At 40.7% G+C, this 16,656-nt stretch overlaps 1 protein-coding gene across 9 annotated transcripts in view; it reads left to right on the top strand.

Annotated features, from left to right (window-relative positions):
• The window catches only part of VPS8 (VPS8 subunit of CORVET complex), a 254,914-nt gene that overhangs the window by 174,112 nt on the left and 64,146 nt on the right, over positions 1-16,656 (top strand). For 6 of the 9 annotated variants that reach the window (XR_006299413.1, XR_006299414.1, XM_043594694.1 and 3 more), the window contains 3 exons: positions 4,869-4,972; positions 10,364-10,445; positions 10,771-10,853. Coding sequence is in view for 7 of the 9 variants with exons in the window: in XM_043594694.1 (XP_043450629.1) it covers positions 4,869-4,972; positions 10,364-10,445; positions 10,771-10,853 (269 nt within the window). In the remaining 2 variants the exon portion in view is untranslated. Of the gene's footprint in view, positions 1-4,868; positions 4,973-10,363; positions 10,446-10,770; positions 10,854-11,529; positions 12,052-16,656 lie in introns of those variants that run through there. The other 3 variants (XM_043594697.1, XM_043594696.1, XM_043594698.1) reach the window with 2 other exon arrangements.

The following is a 16,656-nucleotide window of genomic DNA, read 5'->3' as shown; positions in this document are numbered from 1 at the left end:
GGCACTTCCCCTGTGCTGTGGTGTATAACTGGAGTTGGTGGGCGGGGCCGCAGTCAGACCTGATGTCTGCCCCCAGCCCACCGCTGGGGCCACAGTCAGACTGGTGTGTGCCTTCTCTTCCCCTCTCCTAGGGGCGGGATTCACTGTGGGGTGGTGTGGCTCGTCTGGGCTACTTGCACCCTGCCAGGCTTGTGATGCTGGGGATCTGGCGTATTAGCTGGGGTGGGTAGGCAAGGTGCTCGGGGGCAGGAGGGGCAGGCTTAGATCGCTTCTCCTTAGGTGATCCACTTCAGGAGGGGCCCTGTGGCAGCGGGAGGGAGTCAGATCCGCTGCCGGAGGTTTGGCTCCGCAGAAGCGCAGAGTTGGGTGTTTCCGCGGAGCGAGCAAGTTCCCTGGCAGGAACCGGTTCCCTTTGGGATTTCGGCTGGGGGATGGGCGGGGGAGATGGCGCTGGCGAGCGCCTTTGTTCCCCACCAAACTGAGCTCTGTTGTCAGGGGGCTCAGCAGCTCTCCCTCCCTTTGTCCTCCAGCCTTCCCGCTTTCCGAGCAGAGCTGTTAACTTATGACCTCCCAGACGCTAAGTCGCGCTTGTTGTGGGAATACAGTCCGTCAGGCCCCTCCGCTTTTGCAAGCCAGACTCGGGGGCTCTGCTTGGCCGGTGATCCGCCCCTCCGCCCCGGCTCCCTCCCGCCAGTCCGTGGAGCGCGCACCGCCTCGCCGCCCTTCCTACCCTCTTCCGTGGGCCTCTCGTCTGCGTTTGGCTCCGGCGACTCTGTTCTGCTAATCCTCTGGCGGTTTTCTGGGTTATTTAGGCAGGTGTAGATGGAATCTAAGTGATCAGCAGGACGTGCGGTGAGCCCAGCGTCCTCCTAAGCCGACATCTTGCCGCAACTCCCTATTCCTGGACATTTTAGAAACTAGATTTATTTTTTTTTAATTGTGGTAAAATTCATAGCACAAAATTTACCATCTTAATCATTTGTAAATGTACAGTTCAGTGGCATTAAGTACATTCACAGTGTTGTGCAACCATCCTCACCATCAATCTCCAGAAGTTTTTCAACTTCCCAAACTGAAATTTTGTATCCATTAGACAAGTACTCCCGTTCCCTGCCCCCCCCCCCCCCCCCCCCGTCAGTCTCTGGCACCTACCATTCTACTTTCTCACTCTGTGAGTTTGATGAGGTATCTTATAAAAGTAGAATTATACAACATTTATCCTTTTCTAAGTCTGGCTTGCTGGCCTAGCATAATGTCTTCACAATTTACCCATGTTGTAGCACATGTCAGAATTTCATTCCTTTTTAAGGCTGAATGATATTTCGTTTCATGTATATACCAACTGCATTTTGTATCCTTTTGTCTGTCAGTGGACACTTCAGTTGCTTCCACCTTTTGGCCATTGTGAATAATATTTCGGTGAACATGGGTGTACAGGTATCTTTTTGAAACACTGCTTTCTTTTCTTCCGGGTATACACCCAGAAGTGGAATTGCTGGATTAAATGGTGATTCTGTTTCTAATTTTTGAGCAACAGTTGGGTTGCTTTTTTCTACAGTGGCTGCATCATTTTTACATTCCCATCAGCAATACACAGGGTTCCAGTTTATTTAAGTCCCCACCAACACTTGCTGTTTTCTTTTTTAAGTTTATTTATTCTGAGAGAGAGAGAGAGAGAGAGAATGCATGTGGGGGAGGGGCAGAGAGAGAGGAAGAGAGAGAATCCCAAACAGGCTCCATGCTGTCAGCACAGAGCCACATATGGGCTCAATTGCAAAACCGTGAGATCATGACCTCAGCCTGTATCAAGAGTTGGATGCTTAACCGACTGAGTCACCCAGACGCCCCTCTGTTTTCTTTAATGGTAGCTATCCTCGTGTGTGAAGTAGTAGCTTATTGTGGTTTTCATTCGTATTTCCCTGTTGAGTAGTAATGTAGAGTGCCTTTGTTATGCCCAGAATTCGTGGTCCCCAAAGACCACCAGGGAGCCGAGTCCGATGCAAAAGCAAAGAGCCTTTATTGGAGTTAGCTCGAGCTCAATCCCCTACCTGCAGCGGTGAGATACCGGAGAGAGAGAGTGAGTTTCAAAAGCACAAAGGTTTTATAGGAGTCTAGGGGCAGCTGGTGAGGTAATGCCTGTGGCCTCAGCCGATTGGCTGGGGAAGGGTTGTGGCCTCGGCCAATTGGCTAGGGAAGGGTCGGAGTCCTGTTACGCAGGTCACCGGGCATGTTTTGATCTGGAAGTTTGAAGGATGAGCGGAGGTTACTCAAGGGGAGGAGGCGTGGTCTGAGGTTTCTGCGATTTTCCCGGAAAGGGGGCACATAGGGGACATAGTCACTCAAGGTGGAGGACACAGAACAAGATGGAGTCGGCCGGCATAGGTCCACCCTTTCACCTTTTCATGTGCATATTGGTTATTTGTGTATCTTCAGAGAAATGTTTACTCAAGTTCTTTGCCCACTTTTGAATTGGATTATATGTTTTCACATCACTTGACATTTTCAAAATAACTCTTCCAAAGTTCATTTGATAGGCAATTTTTAGATTGTCCTATGTATTTAACAATCAGCACTTCTCTTGGAGCCCGTGGCCCACACATTTCCTTAAACACGTTTACCCTAATTCTTTATAAATTACTTATTTATCTATATTCTTTATGGTTAGATCCTAGGTGTTAGGGTCTGTGTTGTACTGGGGTCATTTGCTATTATACTGAATCTTTTTGGAACCTCAGCATACAATTGAGTGATTTTTCCATATTTAGTTCAGCTAAACATTTAATAATTATTTTTGTACTGTCAATCTCTGTTCAGTCAGATTATGTGAGATTTGTTGCATTTATGATATTTTCCTTGTTAAAAATTTTTGCAGACATTACATAAAAGATTGAGGGAAAAGTAAGAAGAATGTTTCCCTAAAATCACTGCAAGTGATATGTATAGAGAAGCTAGTTCTTTGAATTTTAGTGAAAATAAATTTCTCAGTAATGGTCTCATGTCCACTATTTACTTTCAGATTTAATATTTTTCTAGATACTTAAGAATTTGGGAGGTTCTGCTAATTGCAAGACATTGTGCTAGTTCCTGTGGATTATATACACAGATGGCTAACATAGCCGTCATCCAAAGAATTAGCATCTTGTGAAGGAGACAGGTAAATGAAAACATCAAATGCTAGAAGAATCAAGTATTATAAAAGAGGTACAGTGAGAGTGGCAAAGGATTGTGGAAACTTAGGGAATGGTTTGAAACTGATGAATCAAAGATAGTTTGTGAAAGACATGACCTGTCAAGTAAGACTGGAATAGTGAATAGAAGTTTGATTGGGAAAAGCAAGGAAAAAGCATCTGGGCTAAGGAGCACATCATTATGAAAGTGCCTGGTCAGGAACCTCAGGAGTAAGACCTGGTGCAGTGACCTAAGAACACAGAGGGCGAGAACCTGAGCCAGACTGTTACTATGTTTAGTTAGGGTCAGAGGTTTATTTATGTTCTGTTTTTAAAACTTGGAAGTCTTTAATGATTTTTGTGGATAGAACTGATGTGTTTGTGACAGTATAAAGGAGAATGAGGGAAGCAAGATTTGAAAGTCAGAAGTTTAATTAAGAAGCTGTTGCAGTTGTGAACATGAGGTGAAGAGAGCCACAGGGCAGAAGTCATGGCATGTGAGGGCACAAAAGTAAAATCAGCAAAAGTGGCAATTTAGTTGGACATGTGGGTGAAGGGGGGTGGGGCATCAGACATGACGGAGATTTATAAACTGACTTAGAGGTGATGGTTTCATTAACTTAGTTTGGGAAGGGGGAGGAGAAGATTTGAGGTGGGAAAAATGGGTTGGGTTTTGCACATACAAGTTCAAGGTGCTTGTAGTCATCGATTAAGCAGAGTCTGACAGAGTCTGTCAAAAAATCACCCTGCAGATTATGAAAAGAATAAGGGCTGGAGGTGTATGTTCAGAAGTTATTAGTGGGGCATCTAGGTGGCTCAGTCAGTTAAGCGTTTGACTCTTGATTTCGGCTCAAGTCATGATCTCAAAGTTTGTGAGTTCGAGCCCCGTTTGGGGCTCTGCACATCAGTGCAGAGCCTCTTAGGATTCTCTCTCTCCCCTCTCTCTTCCCTCTCTCTTTGCCCCTCCTTTGCTCATGCACACATGCACTCTCTCTCTCTCTCTTTCAAAATGAATAAATAAACTTATTTATTAGCAAGAACCTAAGAGTCGAAACCATAGGAGGGGAGGAATTATTGAAAAATGAAAAGGAAAGGGCCTAAGATATTAAACCTACACTTAAGAAATGGAAGGGGCACCTGACTGGCTCAGTCGGTTAAGCGTCAGACTCTTGACTTCTCAGGTCATGATTTCATGGTTCATGCGTTCGAGCCCCACGTTGGCGTGTCACATGCCACCAGCACAGAGCCTGCTTGGGATTCTCTTTCTCCCTCACCCAATACCCCTTCCCCGCTCACACACACATGCTCTCTCTCTCAGAATGAAGAAATAAACAAACAAACAAACAAATGGAAAAAGAAATGGTAGAGCAAGAAAGGTGAAAAGTAACCTTTCCACTAACTAACCCACAAACAGAGGATTGGGACTTTAACATAGCCAAAACATATTAAAATGTTAAGTATGATGTGCTTTATATGTGCTGTGAGTGTCAGATGTTTACATGGAAAACTCCTCTTACGCTAAATTGTCTGTTTTTTAATCTAAGCCTTGGTATCATTCTTATGGAAGAATGGTATTATATAAGAATTATATAATGGAAAACTAGGGCTCTGCAAAGAAAAAAATAGTTTAATTTTTTCCAGAAGCTCTGAGATTATCAGTAATGTATCCTTAAGTATTGTTAACAATTTTTCTGAATCTAGAGGCCAACGAGGACCTTTCGTTGAAGGATGTTGAAGATACCATGGTAGAGACAATTGCCCTTTGCCAGAGGAATTCACATAATTTGAACCAGCAGCAAAGAGAGGTAGGAGAATGACTACTTAGGCATATTTAAAAAGTCTGTTTTGGTCTGAAACCCGGAATTAATTCTCTTTTCCCTGCCCTCTGAGCCACCTGAGTTTAATTCAGCTGGATTTTAATCACTGTTTAGTGCTCCCAGGAGTACAAGCCTCCTAAAGGTATTATGAGGAGTGTCTGTCCTCTTTGTTCTCACAAAAAGCTTTATATTCCTAGATCTGGCTGTGCTGCAGAATTTAGGTGCATGAATACGAGATGTCCTTGTTCTCTTTGGACTGAGATTTTGTGTATTCTGTGTAGTGATACTGTTGGACGTGTCCTCATTTATCATCTCTTCTATCCCCTGTGGAGGAAAGTGAGCGTGAGGAACTGGAGGGAACCCCTCCAGGGACACAGAGCTGGAAAAGGTCAGAGAAGGCTGCGATATGGTTTCTCAGCCTTGGCTGCACATTACAGTGACTTGGGGAGCTTTGAAAAATCCCAGCACTGAGGCTGCACCCCAGATCAAGTAAATTAAAGTCTCTGGATTGGGACCCAGTTGTCAGTGTGTTTTAAAGCTTCCCACATGATTACACTGTATAGCCAAGACTGGAACCATTGCTGTAACAGATTCAGACTGCCACAAGGAAGAGCACAAAACGGAAGGAGGTAGAGTTGAGCACCTGGTGCAGGTGGGAGTTAGAGCAGCGAAGCAGAAACTAAGGGGGCGAGATGTGACTTGACAGCCAAATTCTGCTTCAGTTTTAAGAAGTTAAGTTACAGTGTTGGGGCGCCTGGGTGGCTCAGTCGGTTAAGCGTCCGACTTCAGCTCAGGTCATGATCTCACAGTCCAGGAGTTGGAGCCCCACCTTGGGCCCTGGGCTGACAGCTCAGAGCCTGGAGCCTGCTTCGGATTCTGTGCCTCCCTCCCTCTCTGCCCCTCCCCTGCTCATGCTCTGTCTCCCTCTGTCTCAAAAAGAAATAAAAACATTAAAGATAAATTTAAAAAGGAAGTTAAGTTACAGTGTGATACGGCATCGTGACTCCTCTGTGCCTGCCTCTCCAGGCTGCAGCCTCTGTCTTGACACCACCTAGCCCCTTTCTCTTACTGGCTTTCCGAAATGGGAAGTAGGAGAAATTTTTTTATGTATGTCTAGCCATACATGTTACAACGAAAGTAATAAACTTATTTTTGTTTTCTGTTCTTATCAGTTGGGTAAATTTCTGCTTTACATTTTTGTTGAGGATTTTTTAATTAGGCCATAAATTTTGAAAACCTTTTAGAAGATAAATGTGTACAGCAAACACATTTACATAATAGATGTGATTTTTGTTTCTTTATTAAAAAATTTTTTATGTGATATGATACATATTCATCATTTTTTTTAGGGTTTATTTATTTTGAGAGAGAGCAAGAGAGTGCTTGTGTGCAAGCAGGGGAGAGACAGAGAGAGAGGAGAGAGAGAATTCCAAGCAGGTTTCACACTGTCAACATAGAGCCCAATGTGGAGCTCGAACTCACAAACTGAGATCATGACCTGAGCCAAAACAGCAATTGGACACTCAACCAACTGAGCCACCCAGGAGCCCCAGTAGTTATCATTTTTAAAAATCCTGCAATCCAGAAAGTTACATAGAAGAATTTTTTTTTTTTTAATTACCCTATAAGGGTACCTCAGTGGCTCCATTAGTTCAGTGTCTGACTCTTGGTTTGGGCTCTGGTCGTGATCTCACGGTTCGTGGGTTTGAGCCCTGTGTCAGCCTCTGTGCTGATAGTGCTGAGTGTGCTTGGGATTCTCTTTCTCTCCCTGTCTCTGCCCCTCCTGCTCCTCCTCCTTTGTTCCTGCTCCCATTCTCTCAAAATAAATAAATAAACTTTGACAAAAAATTACCCTATAAAATCCTATCACCCAGAAATAACCATCATTATCATTTGGTGACCATCAGTCTAGATATTTTTTATCTGCCTAGGTTAACATGATTGTAGAAAAACTGGATCACCTAATACTTGCTTTTATAAATAAATATAGTGTCCAACTCATTTAGGAAGCTTAGGTAAAACTGAGGACTTTCTGAATTTCAAACAATATTTCGGCACCATACTATCTCTTAATAAATATCACTACAGCTTAAAAAAAATCTGAATGACTGCAATAGATTGGAATTACTATGTTTATAATTACATTTCAGTTTTTATAGTATCTGTGATGCGAAGCCAGTAAGGAAATTTGTACGAACTCGTGCTTGCTCCAACCTCTCTTCTCCATCCCTCTTAATTTTAATAGGTTATGTTATTTTACTTCATTAAGGCTAGTAACACATTCTTTTCTGTATCCAAAATTCCCACAAATTGTTCAACCTTTTTTAAATGGATGATAAGCTTTACACCAGTCCTTTTTGCCATGATTTTTCCATTCCTAAAGTTTTTATTTTCATTTATCTTTTGGTTAGCTGGCTGTATTTGGACATGGTTATATTTTGGTAGAGAACATAATAGGGTAGAATTCTTAAAGCTGTGTTCATATATACTTAATTCTAAGTCTTTTTCACTTTTCAACCCTCCCATCTCCTCTCCAGTGTCTTATTTGAGACTCTCGCAACTTCTCGTGGACAGTTTAAGCAAAAAACAATGATTATGTCTTTTAAGTAGGGCTGTTTAGGTTCACATAAGCTGAAAATATGTCCAGATTCACATGCATTAATGGTAGAATTAGTTATAAAAATCCATGCCTCCAGAACTCTAGGGATTATTCTGACTGTATTTGAACTCCGTATCTCTTAATCAGACGGGAACAATGCTTCCTTTGATGTGGCCAAAGGAAAATTTATTCTTTTTTTTTTTTGTCTGAGTTGGAATTTGTTTTAATAAAGGTATTAGATGTTAGACTTCCTCCTATCCTTTGAAATTTTCATTCTTTAAGACTATTATTATACCATTCACTGGCTGCCTGTAAGAAAAGTCTGTCTGTCTATCCTTGTCTTAGACACACACACACGCGTGCGGACACACACATGCTCACTACTCTCTTTATGACCCCACTCTCCAACAATTGGTTTCTGCTTCATTTCTGAACAAGTTTTATGACAACAACAAAAATATTTGAATGTTAATTTCTTACTTTATTGTCTGAAAAATGCTAGACTGATTTTGTGTGATACCAAAACATTAAGTTTGGGGGATTTTCATGGTTGTTTGCCTTGATTCTCTTTGCTTTGTTTTTGTTTTGTTTTGGAGAGAGAGAGCAAAAGCTGTTGCCACAGACACTAAACTAACTAGAAAATTTGAAGTACTCGAAAGTTTAATGATGAACTGTTTGTAGTATCTTTTTCTAAAAGTTGTCATCACAAGATTTAATGTTACAAGTATTTACGTAAAAGTCAGACTGCAGGAAGTTGGGCTGTTTGTCCTTTCTCAAGTTGAATCTCTACCTGTCCTACCTTTGTTTATCTGTTTACAAGGCTTTCCTGATACACATGTAATAAAGAATCTGGCTTTGTTGTGCATATAATTCCCTAAGAAGAAAGCTGTTTATTACATAACATAACAAAGGAATTCAAGTTTAGTTGTGTTGCTTTCAGGGGATGGTTCATGTGCAGATTTAGTTAAAGAAGAATAACTCCTGGAAGTAGGATGTGAACACATTTCATGGCTATTACCTCTTACAACCATGCTTCCCCCCAGGCTGCCATTTATACTCATTAAACAACTAATCTTTACAAAGGTATTTCTTCTAAATTGTCTGGATTAAATAAGAAAATTTAAAAACCAAATTTATAAACATAATAAATATAAAAAACAAGGTAAAAATTTTGCCATATACAATTAAATTACACAATTAAAATACACAGAAATAAGTGATGTGGTTATAAAAACAAGCTAAAATAGGCAACTAAAAGATAAGCTAAGTAAAGCTATCTCAGAATAAAATACAAGATTAAAAGTTCATGAGTACTAGATAAAATAAATTAAAATTTCAATAAAATAAAAACCAAGTTAAAACCAGTGTCTTAAGAACTGGAATGCATGAAAAGTCATCAGTATAAAATCTTAGCTCTTCAATAGAGCTCTTCAGTTGGGAGGTCACCCAGTGGGAAAGTTGCTGGACCCTCAGCCTGTCTCCTTTGCCGTAAGGGGCTCCCATATCTCCACTGCCATAGGACTTGTACAGTGTCAGGTAATGGGTGACACATTTCCCTTCTGTATTTACAGAGCTTCCTAGAACCACTCTTGTTCTGCTCTGACCTTTCTTCATGATTCCCAGATGTTTGCAGGAATAGGTTCCTCCCAAGACATAGAGTTAAATAAAGCTTTTGTAAATGATTATCCAACAAGAAACCGTAGTCGAAGTTTTGAAATGTATTAGTTTGATTTTTGATGATAAAGATTTTTCCCAAGGCTTAGGAAAACACAGATTTTGGAGTCACAGCACCAGTTTACTGACTGTGTTATCTTTGGCAAATTACTTTTCTAAATTTCAGTTCTTATCTCAAGTGAAGGTCATGCTTACGGTGTAAGGCTGTTACAAGATTGAAATGAAAAGGGGCGCCTGGGTGGCGCAGTCGGTTAAGCGTCCGACTTCAGCCAGGTCACGATCTCGCGGTCCGTGAGTTCGAGCCCCGCGTCGGGCTCTGGGCTGATGGCTCAGAGCCTGGAGCCTGTTTCTGATTCTGTGTTTCCCTCTCTCTCTGCCCCTCCCCCGTTCATGCTCTGTCTCTCTCTGTCCCAAAAATAAATAAACGTTGAAAAAAAAAATTAAAAAAAAAAAGATTGAAATGAAAAAATCTGTGTAAATCATTTAATAGAGCACCCAACATAATAGGAATAAATGATGATCTATCTACTGATGTGGTTGGAAATGTTAATTGAAATAATGTTAACTTCTACTTCTTGGTCTGTGATGACTAAGGGAATACAAAATAATGCTTGAGAGTGGGAACAAATTTTGGATAACCTTCATTGATTGATCTTGCTTGACATCGCTAAAGAGAAATGGGGGAGGGGGTGGAGATGGGTAGTGGAGGGGGTGTTCTCTGTTCTCTCCTGCAGTACATAGGGTTATTTAGACTTGGTCAGTGACGGTTTTATAGCATAGTATACAAGAACCTGGCTGGAGGCTCTGCCGTGTCTGCTTTGAACCTACCTTCTCCCGAGACACAGGAGATTATAGTTCCAAGGTCTAGACTTACGGACTTCAGTTTCTTTATTTTCCCAGGGTGCATGGTAAAGACATCTGTTTGAGCTATGGTCATTGTTTCTTACTGTCTTTTCTCTTCCCAGTCAAGTTTTCCATCTTTTCTTTAAAAAAAAATTTTTTTTTGCAAACAAATGTATGTCAGAGGCACATTTCAACCTGTAAAACACTATGCTGATGCTAATCTTAAAAATAACAGAGCGCTGTGGTTTCCTCTGACATTATAGGCACTCTGGTTTCCATTATTGGAGGCAATGATGGCCCCTCAGAAGCTGTCTGGTTCAGCTGCACCTCATCTACACCCTGAAGGTAGGTTTATCGAGTCCACCTACACCATCGCCAATTATTATCTGCTAAAAATTATCATGATAACTGTTTTTCTTAATGAAATCATAGTGTAGTGTTAATCTCCCCTTTTATATTCAGTTTTTTCTATGGCACCAATTCTGTCATTTGTCTTGAATAATAGTAGCTTTGTTACTTATCAATAGTAACTTTAAAATATCCAGCTGGCCCCGGTTAGCTAAGTTTCTAGGAAGCTAGGTAAATCCACTATTTTTCACTAACTTACAGGGAAAACCAAAACCTCTTATTTTAAACTAACCTTAATGTTAACATTTTGTTACTGTAACAGCTCTGAGATCTCTGACCATGCAAGTTCTAAACAGCATGGCAGCTTTTATTGCCCTTCCATCCATCTTGCAAAGAATCTTACAGGTGAGTTTAAAAGGGGGGGGCGGGATTCAGTGTTGATCAACTTCAATGAATATTTTAGTTATGTTTAAATAACAGGCAAATGAAGCTAATGTTTACATGGGTCTCTAGAGTAATGCAGCTGATTTTTGGCTTGCTAAATATCTAACTTAGGACAGACGTCCTTGAACCTTTCCTGGTGCTCCAGGAGGCTAGGTTTGCCTGGCACACACCCATGAGCTTCAGTTAGGGTGTGCAGCCTTCAGATGTTCACTGTTATCTTGGGATTCAGATGTACAAGCTTCCTATTCATATGCTAACTGGGAGAGAATCACCATTTATTTCCAGCAAAATATGCTTTTTAGATTAAAAAAAAAAAGATAACTTACAAATGAAGTTAATATCAGCATTTCCTAATTATTGGTTGTAACTTAAATTTTCTAGCTCATCATAAAAAATGTTGTTATGTTCAAGATTTCATCCCCTGTTCTAGATTCTAGCCGACTTTGTGTCCAAAGCCTTTGTAGGAAACATTATTTTACCCTGTTTTCCTCAGCAAAAAGGGCTGCACACTCCCAGCATCATCAAAAGAACGCTAAAAATACCCTATGATATATTTTGTGAAAAACCTGTGAACATTTTTGGGGAAACAGTGGGAATTATCCTTGGAATCCATTTTGTCTTCTTTCATCTTATGCAGCATGAGACACGCCAAGAAAAAGAAAAAGAGAAAGAAAAAATCCAACAGCACTGTGATACCATTGGTCTTTCTAATTTTCAGATGATTTTTCTCCCATAAAGAATGTCCCTGTCAGCTCTCTTTTAAGGCTCGCCAAGCTCTACTTCAGTCTGGTATTAAGTGTCTGGGCCTCTGCAGATACAGACTGCTGCATCCGTAGTCTCTCATCACAGCTTATGTATCTTTACATGCATTATCTCATTCGGTCCTTATCATGTGTTGGATAAGTCTTTGACATAGACTGCTTCTCTTATATCCATTTTGGAATACTTTAGTCATAATGTTTTTTTAGTCATATATAAAGTAATATTTTCGTAAGGCAGGAATACTTTACCAAGTAAATCAGAAAAAATGAAATCTTAAAGCCGAAAGTGGCTCCTCTCTCAGTGTATGCATTTTGCTTTATGTTGAGCTGTAACCACACTTGATGATACATGAATTATAATAAATAAAAATCAATTTTTCTCTTGGTGATTTTAAAAATTTTGTTTTTCAAGCTTCCTGACTTTGAAGGCTTTTGATATTAGAAAACCTTCCCTTTATTTTGAGCTATATTGGCAGTCATTTCATTTTTTTTTTTTTTTGGCATTCATTTTAACTGCGTTCTTATCATATTTCTACCTTCAGTAGTAGAAAAAGTACCTGCCACCTTCTACTCCCATTAATAAGGAGTGTATGCTATTTTTTATTTTATTTTTAATTTTTTTTCCTTTTAAATTTGTTGCAGGTTTTTTTTACTTTGTTGCAGTTTTTTTTAATATGAAATTTATTGTCAGATTGGTTTCCATGCAATACCCAGTGCTCATCCCAAAAGGTGCCCTCCTCAATACCCCTCACGCACCCTCCCTTCCCTGCCACCCCCCATCAAACCTCAGTTTGTTCTCCTTATTTGCATGCTGTGATTACTTTAATAGTAACTCTACCTTATATTTGTATGGAGATTTTTATTTTTTCAAGGTGTTTTCACAAATAGTATCCCCTTTGAAACTCACAACAACCTCTTGAGGTAGAGAGGGCTACTACGGAAATTTCCTGATGAAGGAAGAAACTAAAGTATGGAAAAGTTAGTACGTGGCCCGCCGTTAGTGGCAAAACCCAGGCTACCACTGAAGTCTCTCACCTCCTAATTTATTCTCTTTCCTATTATGTCATATAAGCTTTTCAGTTGTTTCACTGCCTGGTCTTTTGAGGAGTTTAATTAATTATTCATTTATTATATGTTTCCCTGTTTGGTCATTTCCTGTGTGGATGAAAGGCTTAGCTCCTGACCTAGAAGAGCCCAGTATCTTCATAATAGTTTTGTTTTTTGAATAAATTAGAATGAGTTGAGTTTCTACATAACTTTAGCAGAGGAGTACCAATGAAAGTACATCTCTGGGGGCGCCGGGTCACTCAGTCGGTTGAGCAGCCAACTCCTGGTTTCAGCTCAGGTCATGATCTCAACAGTTCATGAGTTAGAGTCCCACATTGAGCTCTGTGCTGCCAGTGTGGAGCCTGCTTGGGATTCTCTCTCTCTCCCTCCCTCCCTCCTTCTCTCCCTCTCTCTCTGCCCCTCCCATGCTCACTCTCTCTCAAAATAAATAAACTTTAAAAAAAAAAAAGAAAGAAAGAAAGTTTATCTCTGAAACAGATTGGGTAATTTGAGAAGATTTCCTGGAGGAGGAGATGTCTGAACTGAATCTTAAATAGCCTAAAGGAATCAGGGGGAAAAAGGAGATAGCACTATTCTAAGCGGAGTGAACTATATATACAAAGAATGTGAGGTAAAACATGGTACATTTGGGGGAGTTGCAAATGTTTAAGTATGCTTGGAACATAAGACAAGAATAAAGGTGAGTCACGGAGCTGAAATTTGAGACTTGCAGGGATTGTGCCTTTAATTGCTTTGTGAACCATAAGGTTGGACTTTGGATTTTATTTTAAAATTTGTAGATTCTCATCAAAGGATTTTAAGCAGAGGAATGATGGAATGAGGTTTCTCTTTAGAAAGATCATTCACCGTGTATGTTATATAGGATAAATTGGAAGGGATCAAGACTGAAGGCATAGAAACACCTAGAATGTATTAGGTACTCAAAGTTTGTTAATTGAGTTACATAGAATGGCTAAGAGAAGATGAATTTGGAAATTAGTAGAATCCACTTGACTTTTTGATGTTTAGAGGTAGGGAAATTTAAGAAGAACTTGTTAGTGTGGTTGACTAACAATGAGCCGTGGGAGAATACAAGACTGGAGTTTATAGAAAAAGATAAAAGTGGAGACATAGACTTGGAAGTCATCAACACAGAAGTAGTAGTTCAGTACTTGAAACGAAGTGAACTTTAGGAGGAAGTGAATTAGCAAAGAAAGCAGAAGGCCAAAAATGGAGTTACAAAACATCTAAGAATCAGGTCTATTTACCGATTTTTTTAAGTTTGTTTATTTATTTTGAGAGAGAGAGAGAGAGCAGGGGAGGGGCAGAGAGAGAGGGAGAGAGAGAATCCCAAGTAGGCTCCACGCTCAGCACAGAGCCTGATGGGGGGGCTCACTCTTATGACAGTGAATTCATGATCTGAGCCAATATCAAGAGTTGGACTCCTAACCGACTAAGCCAGTCAGGCGCCCCTATTTACTGATTTTTATTTACCATTAGAACAGAAGGGCTTGGGAATAAGACTATACTTTGCTAGTACTCTGTCACCATCACCTAGCTCAGAGGCACCTGGCATACAGTAGGTACTTAATATTTTTAGAGTGGATAAAAGGTCAAGGATGGAAGAATTCCACTTCTGGCCAAGATGGAGTAACAGAGGCCCGATTTATCTCCTTTGCCTGAAACAACCCAAAAAATGGACAAAGTATATGAAATAGTTTTGTTTTTTTATTTTTTTTTTCAACGTTTTATTTATTTTTGGGACAGAGAGAGACAGAGCATGAACGGGGGAGGGGCAGAGAGAGAGGGAGACACAGAATCGGAAACAGGCTCCAGGCTCCAGGCTCCGAGCCATCAGCCCAGAGCCCGACGCGGGGCTCGAACTCACGGACCGCGAGATCGTGACCTGGCTGAAGTCGGACGCTTAACCGACTGCGCCACCCAGGCGCCCCATGAAATAGTTTTAAAAAAAACACTGAGTATCAGGCAATGAAGGCCAGTGATACCTGAGGGACAGGAAACAGAGTAAGCCCTGTGTTTGCCCCAGCTTAATGTCTTGAAAGACTTTCTAGGCAATAGTGCAGGAAGGGGTATCACAGCCAGTTTCCAGTATATTCATTGCTTTAAGGAGATGGCGCTGAGAGTCAGGAGTCCAAGATGCCCAGAGTTTTCAGGCAAGTACCAGGCAAAAGAACTCTGGAATTAGACCAAAGGCCCTCCTCAAAACATACACAATCTCAGGAAACTAGGGAGGCCAGGGAAAGAAACACATGAAAGGATCAGAGGGAATTATACTTGTACTCACACAAGACCAACAACAAGACTAGAAGGAAGAAGACCTCATAATTCACCGAACATTGGGTGAAGTACTCGGAAGTACTCAGTAGTAGGCAACAGCCCTAAACTACACATAGCTCCAGCCATGCCTTGCAAATCTTAAAAGCAAGACCTGAAAGGATCAAACTTTCCGAGTAATTTAATTGCATCCCAGAACAAAGGTTAAAAATGCTTTTAGGAATAAAAAAATATCTAGGTCCCAATAGCATATGACACTGAATCAAAAATTACAAGGTGTGCAAAAAAGTTGGAAAATGAAACCCAGATATGACATTGGATGTTAGAATTAGCAGACAAGGACACCAAAACAGAAAAAAGGTACGTGAATTTGAAGACATAACAATATAGACAATCCAAAATAAAAGTAAGTAGAATGAATTGGAAAAAAAAATGAACCAGAGTTACCAGCTGTGGGACAATTTCAAACAGCCCAAAATAAAAAGGAATCCTGAAAACAGGGAGTCAGAGCAGAAAAACTACTTGAAGAAATACTGGTTGCATATTTTCCAGATTTATGGAGAACTGTTAGCACACAGATCCATAACCCCAAACCCGAGCAGTATGAGGAAAACTACCAGGCGCATCATGATTGCTCAGAATCAGAGATTAACAGAGAAGCTTAAAAGCAGCCAGACAAAAAAGGTAGAGGACCAAACATAAAGATGACAACACCTTTCTGCTGAACAATTTTAACTGCTTTGACCTAGTTGACATTTACATATCAATTACAACACATTCTTCTCAAGCTGTACGTGCAGTATCTACCAAGACCATACTCTGGGCTATAAAGCAAGTGTCCATAAACCCAGTGTTTTGGATTTTAATCATTCTAATAGATGTGTAGTGGTCTCTCATTGTTTTAACGTGCAGTCCCCTAATGAACTGTGACATTGAACACCTTTTCATGTTGCTCATTTGCCATCTGTGTCCCCGTTGGTAAGGTGTCTGTTCAGATCTTTGGCCCACTTTTTAGTCGGGTTTGGAGGTTCTTTTTATTGTTGAGTTTTAAGAGTTCTTTGTATATTTTTTATACAAGTGTTTTGTCAGATATGTTTTGCCCTTGTTTCTCCCAGTTGGTAGCTTGTCTTTTCATGCTCTCAACAGATCTTTTCATGAAGCAGTTTTTTAATTTGATTGATTGATTGATTGATTGATTGATAAATTTTTTAATGTTTATTTATTTTTGAGAGAGACAGAGACAGATCGCAAGCTGGGGAGGGGCAGAGAGGGAGAGGGAGACACAGAATCTGAAGCAGGCTCCAGGCTCCGAGCTGTCAGCACAGAGCCCAATGTGGGGCTTGAACTCACGAACTGTGAGATCATGATCTGGGCCGAAGCTGGACACTCAACTGACTGAGCCACCCAGGTACCCCAGAAGTTTTTTAATTTTAATGAGGTCCAACTTTTCAGGGTTTTTTTTCATGGATTGTGCTTTTATTTTTTTTTTTAATGTTTATTTTGAGAGAGAGAGCATGCACATGTGTGCACACGAGCAGGGAAGGGGCAGAGAGAGAATCCCAAACAGGCTCCGCACAGCACAGAGCCCAATGCAGGGCTCAACCTCATGACCATGAGATTGTGACTAGAGCCTAAATCAAGAGTTGGATGCCTAACCAGCT

Source organism: Prionailurus bengalensis, chromosome C2 (assembly GCF_016509475.1).
Source record: "Prionailurus bengalensis isolate Pbe53 chromosome C2, Fcat_Pben_1.1_paternal_pri, whole genome shotgun sequence".
NCBI lineage: Eukaryota > Metazoa > Chordata > Mammalia > Carnivora > Felidae > Prionailurus > Prionailurus bengalensis.
The sequence above is the reverse complement of the archived record's forward strand: the minus strand, read 5'-3'. Positions and strand labels throughout refer to the sequence as shown.